General features: G+C 55.1%; 1 protein-coding gene across 1 annotated transcript; it reads left to right on the top strand.

Moving 5' to 3' along the window:
- The first annotated feature begins 859 nt into the window (after positions 1–859).
- TIMM50 (translocase of inner mitochondrial membrane 50) lies at positions 860–8,161 on the top strand. The gene is made up of 11 exons (XM_027978279.2): positions 860–978; positions 1,907–2,063; positions 2,587–2,618; positions 2,824–2,845; positions 4,701–4,759; positions 4,840–4,959; positions 5,337–5,441; positions 5,549–5,647; positions 6,303–6,459; positions 6,806–6,912; positions 7,952–8,161. Exons 1-11 carry the CDS (start codon positions 871–873, stop codon positions 8,051–8,053), a joined length of 1,068 nt encoding a protein of 355 aa, XP_027834080.1. The 5' UTR covers positions 860–870; the 3' UTR covers positions 8,054–8,161.
- Positions 8,162–8,474: the final 313 nt, after the last annotated feature.

The following is an 8,474-nucleotide window of genomic DNA, read 5'->3' on the forward strand; positions in this document are numbered from 1 at the left end:
CCCAATTTAGGAGCTATCTGTGTACCAAATAAGAAGGACCAGTCCATTTCCCTCCAGAAGTAACACAACCCTAAAATTCTGTGTCTTTCACCTGACTTCGTATGTTTACTACCTTAGTTGTTGCTGTTGTTTAGTCGCTCAGTCCTGTCTGACTCTTGTGACCGACGACCCCGTGGACTGTAGTCCAGGTTCCTCTGACCATGGGATATTCCAGGCAAGAATACTGGAGTGGGTTGTCATTTCCTTCTCCAGGGGATCTTCCCCACCCAGGAATGGAACCTGCGTCTCCTGCTTGTCAGGCGGATTCTTTATCACTGAGCCACCTGGGAAGTCCTTATTATCTTAGTATTTATCCCTAAATGCCGTGTGGTGATTTACATGTGGAAGATTAATCATGGCTCCCGTAGCCTCTAATTCTCGGATTTCCTCTCAATACCCTGAGCCCGCAGCGGTTCGTTTGGCTGAGCCTCCATGAAACTGGCTGACTTTCCAGACCCAGTTTAGGAAACTCAAGCAAGAAAGGGCTGGGAGAAGGGGAGGGAAGGCGGATGAGACCTCTCGGTCGCTCGTGAGGAAGGTGTGTGAAGCTGGCTTTTAGTTTTTAGGACAAATCCAGCAACAATTAGGTCCCTTCCTTATGGCCTCCGCTTGACCCCGGGCAGTGGGTGTCCCGCCCCGTCCTGTGGCGCGGGCGCTGGAACGCCCTCCGGCCTGAGCAGGACGTGACGGCGGGAGACTCCCAGCCCGCAGCCTTTTGTCTCTCTCGGGCTCCCGTCCACCCACCCCGCCCCTGTATTACCATTGGCCGCGGCCCCGGCCCGGGGCGGGGGGAGAGAGTGAGGAGGCGGGGCCGCGTGGCGTCAGCGCAAGATGGCGGCCTCGGCGGCGCTGTTCCTGCGGTTGCGGAGCGGGCTCCGGCAAGGCGCGCGGGGGCTGTGTGCGAGGCTCGCGACGCCGCCCCCTCGGGCCCCGGACCAGGTGAGCCGGATGGGGTTGGTCCCCGGGTGCTGGGGCTCCTTCCTGTGGTTCCGGGCGGGCCGGGGCCGCCCGGAGCTTCTGGAACGCAGCACCTCAAGGTGCTGAATGGAACGCCACGCGCGTTTTGAGTCTCTTCCCCGCTTCCCGGGGTTGGCAGCCCTTGCTTCCCCGGGATAGATGCTTGGGGACTCAAGTGTGTCCTCTGAACCTTACCTCCTCTGGATCCCACCTCTTCTGGACCCCAGCTTCTCGACCCCACGTGGGCGCCGGGGAAGGAGGGGTCACCTGCTCTCCTGTCTCGGTGACGGTTCAGGTAATACTCGAGGGGGAGGGGCCCGGGACACTGGAGTCCCAGCCTGGCCTCGCGGTATTTTCCCCGCCGTGGTGCTGGTGGTGTTGCTAGGTCTTCTGATTCGACCTGCCTCCATCTTGACAGAGACCGTGCCCTTCTGACCTCCGGGTCCATTACTTCTGTGCCCTGCTCCCCAAGTCCTAGCAGGCTATTGCTCCTCCCTTCCGTCCCCCTCCATACGCCACTGTGAGCTCCAGACGGCCGGAGGACTTAACTCCCCGTCCTGTCCTCTTGCGTGGCCTTCAGTGGCTTGCTCCAGAAATCTTAGTCAGTGTTCAGTCAGGGTCCCTGATCGTATCTCCCTTCCCTGCTTCTCCACCCGCGCTCCGGTTCTGTAGGATCCTGGGCCCCGGGCTTGTCATCTCTTGAACCCCTGGGATCATAGCGCCAGTTTAGTTCTTGACTTTTCTGAGAGACCCAGTCCCCTACCTGCCCCTTTAGGCACACAACACCTGGAGGCCATATGGGTGTCCTCTTCCTGGCTCTCAACCTTGATTCTTCTTAGACCAGGGTGCTGGAAACACCCCGACCTTGTTTCTCTTCTTTCTTGGCCAAGCTACCCCCTCTCAATTGCAGGTTGCAGAGATTGGGAGCCGAGCAGGCACTAAGGCCCAGACGCAGGGACCACAGCAGCAGAGAAGCTCTGAGGGTCCCAGCTATGCCAAAAAAGTGGCACTCTGGCTCGCTGGGCTGCTTGGGGCTGGTGGGACCGTGAGCGTCATCTATATCTTCGGTGAGGAACATATCCCTGTCCCCCAGTTATGTTCTCTTGGCCCTCTGTTCTGCTGGGGGGACTGCCCCCTCTTTCCCCTAAGGACTTCACCCATCTTCTTTCCCTGGCTCCTCCCTCAGGGCAGCCAACTGGAACTTGGAAATGAGAGAAATCCCCCTACTACCCCTCTGCTCAAGGTTCTACTCCTTCTAGTTGGTTCCTGTACTAAGCTATAGGGAGTCAGTTTAAAGGGGGGAAGAAGAGGTCTGGACCAGCCCCCTAAGCTACGTTTTCCCTCAGCACCCAAAATTCCAGTCCTCCCTCTAGTCTGTTTATTCCTCAGAGACCCAGGAGACCCTGCCCCAGCCCTCCTTGTCTCAGAGACCCAGATATTCTGGCTACCAGCCCCCTCCTCTTTCTCAGGAGACCATACCTCTAGCCCCCTTCCCTCAGACCCAGGAGGCTAGGCCCTCTGCCCTCTTCCTCCCATAAGTCCCAGGAGACCAGGCCTCAAGTTTCTCATTCATCACTATCTCCCTTGCAGGAAACAATGCTGTGGATGAAAATGGTGCCAAGGTGAGTGGGAGAGAGACACAGAGGCCTTACCAGGGGTCGCATCCTGTGGGTCTCCTCCCATCTGGTCTGTTCAGGCTCCTTTCTGGTCTGGAGTGAACCCTCCCTCCCAGGGACCTTTGCCTGCTCCTCCCAGGGCCCCGGAGATTCCTTGCCTGGGTTTTGCCTCTGCCGTCCCAAACCCTTCTTTTTTCTCTCTACCTCCCAGATTCCCGATGAATTCGACAACGGTGAGTATACAATCGTAGATTCTGGGGTCCCCTGACCCTCTCTACTGTGCCCTCCCCATTTGGTTCCCCCCGCCCACTTCCACTGGGAGGTGGGGGAGTCAGCAGCTGTATGGCTTGGGGGAAGAGGGGCATACAGAACTCCAGTCCCCTTCCCTGGCCCCTCAGCCCAGGAGCAGATGGTCAGGGGCAGTGGGGGAGGGGACTCCTGGGTAGGTGGGACTGCCTGGGGGAGAACTGGGCTTTCTCTGCCAGACACATGGCTTCCTGTGCCTTAGATCTGAGCATCTGCAGCCCCTCACCCCCTTGTTTATGACAGCCTCTCTTTCCCACCAGGCCATAGCCCATCCAGCTCATTTCCAAAACAATGCCTCCTTCCTCCCTCCCCGCCTTCTGATTAGCCAGCTTTTAGGGAGTTTCTGACAAATTGGATAGTAGAGGGAAGCTGCCAATTCTATCACACCTGGTCCTTCCCAAGAGAAATATAAAACTGGTAGGTCCAGAAAGCCACTTGTTTGTGCTGGAGATGTTTGCAAGCCGGCATGTTATTACGTTGGTGTTGGCTCAGAGGGTAAAGCATCTGCCTTCAGTGCGGGAGACCCGGATTCAGTCCCTGCGTTGGGAAGATCCCCTGGAGAAGGAAATGGCAACCCACTCCAGTACTCTAGCCTGGAAAATTCCATGGACAGAGGAGCCTGGTAGGGTATAGTCCATGGGGTCACGAAGAGTCGGACACGACTGAACGACTTCACTTTCACTTTAAACTTGGCAGGTAGCTAAGTATGTGTTAACTGGGCAGATGTAGAGTCATACTGTTTTAAACAAGTCAACATACTGATTTAAGGTGAACGGGTAAACCTGTAGGTTTAAAGTGTGTGTGTTCACAACTTAAGTGGTGTTTCAGTGTTTTGGTTTCAAAAAGACAGGTCTAGAGATAGTAGTTTAACTACACTAAAAATACTGTATTGAAATAGGGAATCATATAAGATTTCTGTTTTAAACTGGACTTGGTGTATTGCTTTAAACCAGGATTTGCTAATCTCAGCCACATTGATAGCTTGGGTCATATAGTTCTTTGTCCTAGGGGAGTGTCCTGTGCATTGTAGGATGCTTAGCAGTGTCTGGGGTGTCTGTCCACTAGATGCCAGTGTTGTGACAATCAAAAATGTCTCCAGACATTGTGAAGTTTCCTGGGAAGCGAGGAACAAAATTGCTTTTTAGTTGAGAACCAACTAAGTTGCTTCAGTCATGTCCGACTCTTTGCGACCCCATGGACTATAGCCTGCCAGGCTCCTCTGTCCTGGGATTCTCCAGGCAAGAACGCTGGAGTGGGTTGCCATGTCCTCCTCCAGGGCACCTTCCTGACCCAGGGATTGAACCTGAGTCTCTTATGTCTCCTGCATCGGAGGTGGGCTCTTTACCACTAGCACCACCTGGGAAGCCCATATAGAGGTGTGTGTATTTATCGTGGCTTACCTAGATTCCACATACTCGCTTAAAGCGGGCACACCTGGAGACCTAGAGGTTCAGAGTTGACAAAATATACTGCCATAATGTTAGCAGATTTATTTATACATATGTGGGATTTAAGTGGGCAGATACAGCATTCTATTTTATACCTGGGGTGATGTGCGGATATAAGTATTCAGATTAAAACTTGACGGGTGAATAAAAACATTTGTTCCTACCTGGCAGTAAGTGATGTCATTCCCTTTTGCCTTGGTTCCTGGAAATGAGCTATTTCAAACCAGATGGGTGTTTTAGGCCTGTTTGTATCTGGTAGATAAACCCCTGGTTTGTCCAGGGGGTTGAGCAGCAGCTTATCCTGGAATCCCTTTTTGCCCTGGTGTTCTCCTAGATCCAATTCTGGTACAGCAGTTGCGCCGGACATACAAATATTTCAAAGATTACAGACAGGTGAGCAGGAGCCCACCCCACCCCCACCATCCTCCCGCCCCCCTTGTCTGAGTACCCAGACCTGGTTGCTCTTTTCACAGATGATCATTGAGCCCACCAGCCCCTGCCTTCTCCCAGACCCTCTGCGGGAGCCGTACTACCAACCCCCATACACACTGGTCTTGGAGCTCACTGGCGTCCTCTTGCACCCTGAGTGGTCGGTGTGTCTTGGGGAAAGCAGCGGGTTGGGGATACCGCATAGGCCTGGGTGGCTGGCTTGTGGTGACATGGTCAGGAGCACAGATGCTGGAGCCAGGCTGGGGTTCAGCCCCCATTCTGCTCTGTGGTCTTGGGGAAGAGGGGTCACCCCTCCTTGCCTTGCGTTCCTCGCCTGTGCTGCTTCCCAGCCCGTAGGTTATTGCAGGTGTACCTTGGCACACAGTCAGTGCTAGAGGGGAGTCAGCTGTTATTAGGGGACCCGATCCTGCAGACTCTTAGACCCTCAGTCACAGCCTTGTACCTGTGGATCCCTCCGCGAGCCACAGAGACAGAGAATACTCTGGGTCTCAGCGTGTCACTGTTCTCACTGCATTTCCAGCTAGCCACTGGCTGGAGGTTTAAGAAGCGTCCAGGCATCGAGACCTTATTCCAGCAGCTCGCCCCTTTGTATGAAATCGTCATCTTTACATCGGAGACTGGCATGGTGAGGGCCCGGGGCTGGGCTGGGATGGTTGATGCGGTAAGAGGTGAGGGAGAGCTGCAGGGCCAGGACTCAGCCTGACCTTGTTCTTCCCCACACCCCACCCCCAGACTGCCTTTCCACTCATCGACAGCGTGGACCCCCACGGCTTCATCTCCTACCGCCTGTTCCGGGACGCCACGAGATACATGGATGGGCACCATGTTAAGGTGCCATGTGGGGGCCATGGTGGGCCTCTGGGATTTGGGGGAAAGCTGGCACTTGTTTGCCTTGGGATCTGTTGCTGTGACTGGTGATAGGGGTCCAGGAGTCTGTGGGGCTGTGAATTGGGTCTCTTTATGGGTTGTTTCCAAATACCCATGCGTCTTGATCGTCTGTTGGGTTTCTGACTGTCTTGGTGGGTCTAGGGGTCTATGGAGTTTTTCAAGGTTCAGAGGGAAATGGGTTGTAATGGAGGCTCTTGAAGGGTCTGTCTGGGTGCCTGTCTTTGTGTGACTCCATGTGTGTTGCTGTGGAACAGTCTGCACCTCTACCTGTGAGCGATTCAAAAACTTGCAACCTGTCACAAACACCAGAGGCCTATGGTTAAATGTACAAGTGGCCACCTCCCTCCCCAAGGAACCTCCGAATCAACCTGTCTGTGCGCCCAGGCTCGGGTCTAGGAGTCTGTGTGGCTTGCTCCCCACTCCCTGGAAGGTTGGGTGTCATCATCCCAGCCTGGTCTTCAAGAGGCCTTTTTGTGGTGCTCTCAGTGTGAGATACCAAGTGTGTGTGGTCTATCTATCTGCCTCTCTCCCCGTCTTTGGTTTCCTGCCTGGCAGAGAAGGAACACAGGCCTTGACCTGACCTTTCACCCACTTTTAGGACATTTCGTGTCTGAATCGGGACCCGGCCCGAGTAGTAGTTGTGGACTGCAAGAAGGAAGCCTTCCGCCTACAGCCCTACAACGGCGTTGCCCTGCGGCCCTGGGATGGCAACTCCGATGACCGGGTCTTATTGGACCTGTCTGCCTTCCTCAAGAGTGAGGCTGACCCCTGACCTCCTGGCCTCTGACCCTGAAGCCCTTGACCCCCAAGAGGAATGATTGATGCTTGATCCTGGCTTGTTTTTTATGGAAAACTGGGGATTTAAGATGCAGGAGATCCATAAGCATCTTGCAGTCTTTAGAAGCTTCCTAGAATGTTGGGGATGCTCTTCTGGAGTGGTTAGAGGATGTGCAGGAATGTTCAGGGGGAGCCCTTTTAGGCTACTGAGAAGGGTCCATGTAACTCCAACCACCCCCCGCCCCCCAGTGTGACCTTTACCCTTGTGGGCCCCACCTCCCTCTGGCCTTCATCCTGGCTGACCCCCACCTGCTGTGTCCCCAGCCATTGCTTTGAATGGTGTGGAGGATGTCCGAACCGTGCTGGAGCACTACGCCCTAGAGGAAGACCCACTGGAGGCTTTCAAACAGCGGCAAAGCCGGCTAGAGCAGGTGGGTGCTCAGATCCCCAGTGTGGTTGGGGGATGTCCTATCAGCTTCCCAGGCTCTTGATGGAGGAGCCCTAAGCAACCTGTCTCCACTCTGACTGTGTGACCTCATTTCAAGGGCCTTCTCTTCCACACCACCCATCCCCGAAGGCCCTTGTAATGAGGGGTGAATAGATCCTACAGCCTGCTTTGAGGACAGGAGGCAGGAAACACCAGGCATTTGAGATAGGTCCAGAGACCTTGAAGGTTTCCCTGGTGGCTCAGATGGTAAAGAATCTGCCTGCAATGCAGGAGACCCAGTTTGATTTCTGGGTCAGGAAGATGCCCCTGGAGGAGGGAATGGCAACCCACGCTATTATTTTGGCCTGAAGAATTCCATGGACAGAGGAGCATGGCAGGCTCCAGTCCACAGGGTAACAGAGTTGGGTACGACTGAGCAGCTAACACTTCTGTCTCTCTTTTCAGAGACCTTGATGTTCTGGGGGCCCTGGTATTTTGTAGGGTGGGGGTTTGGATCAGGTCTGGGAAGAGGGATCCATGGACACTTGGCCCGAGGTTTGGGCAAGTTCTGATGACCTTGGTGTGATCCTCATCATTTGTAGATGGGGCTAAGAATATAGATTGAGAAAGAGATTCCCAGGCGTTTAGGCTCAGGTTGACCAGGTTTGGGGTTGTGTTCCTGACTGGTGCTCCTGAGGGCACAGAGGAGGGGTCCCTGGAGATTTGGGCCTGGCATCCCTCAGCATCCAGACAGGGGTCTTAGGGCTCAGGACTGGGCACCAGGGGCTCAGGGAGCAAGATGACATCATCGGGGGAGGGCCTGGGCTAGGTCCCCAGGGTTCAGGGGACGGGGATTATGAGAGTCTGGGCTTCTGTGGCTCACAGCTGGCTTTTTCCAATGTCTGACGGCAGTCTTTGCAGTCTGGTCTCATCCTGTGTCTGGGCTGGTGGGCTGGTGGGTGAAGGAGTCTGGGCTGGGCAGAGGTTTAAGGATGGAGGTGGCCCTCAGACTGACTCTCCTCTCTGTCTGCCCCCAACTCCAGGAAGAACAGCAGCGCCTGGCTGAGCTCTCCAAATCCAGCAAGCAGAACCTCTTCTTCAGCTCTCTCACGAGCCGCTTGTGGCCTCGCTCCAAACAGCCCTGACCTCTGGGCCTCCGCAAACTAAGTGCCTGGGTTCCAGGCCCGAGGCCCAGCGCTCCCAGACCATGGCTTGGGCAACCACATGTCCAATAAAGTTAATCCCAGATGGCACACTCCAGTGTCCAGAGGGTCTCCAGATGGGCATGTCAGGGTGCAGTGTGGGACACTGGGGGACCTCGTCCCACAGCGGCTGATCAGCTGCCGACCACAGAGTGGGTTGGTCTTTGACCCTGGCCTGGGAATCTGAAACCCTGAGCAGGACCCTGCCCTGCCTGTGTCTTCCTGTGTGCCGTGTGGTCTGCGCAAGTGTGTCTTCCTCTTTGGCCCCAGATTCCCTTTGGAAAAAGAAGAGGATGGCGCTGTGGGGTTGGAGCCACCAGGCTGCTGTGTAAATGTATCAAGTGTGGGCTTGTGGGGCACCGTG

This window comes from Ovis aries, chromosome 14 (assembly GCF_016772045.2).
Source record: "Ovis aries strain OAR_USU_Benz2616 breed Rambouillet chromosome 14, ARS-UI_Ramb_v3.0, whole genome shotgun sequence".
Classification (NCBI taxonomy): Eukaryota; Metazoa; Chordata; class Mammalia; order Artiodactyla; family Bovidae; genus Ovis; species Ovis aries.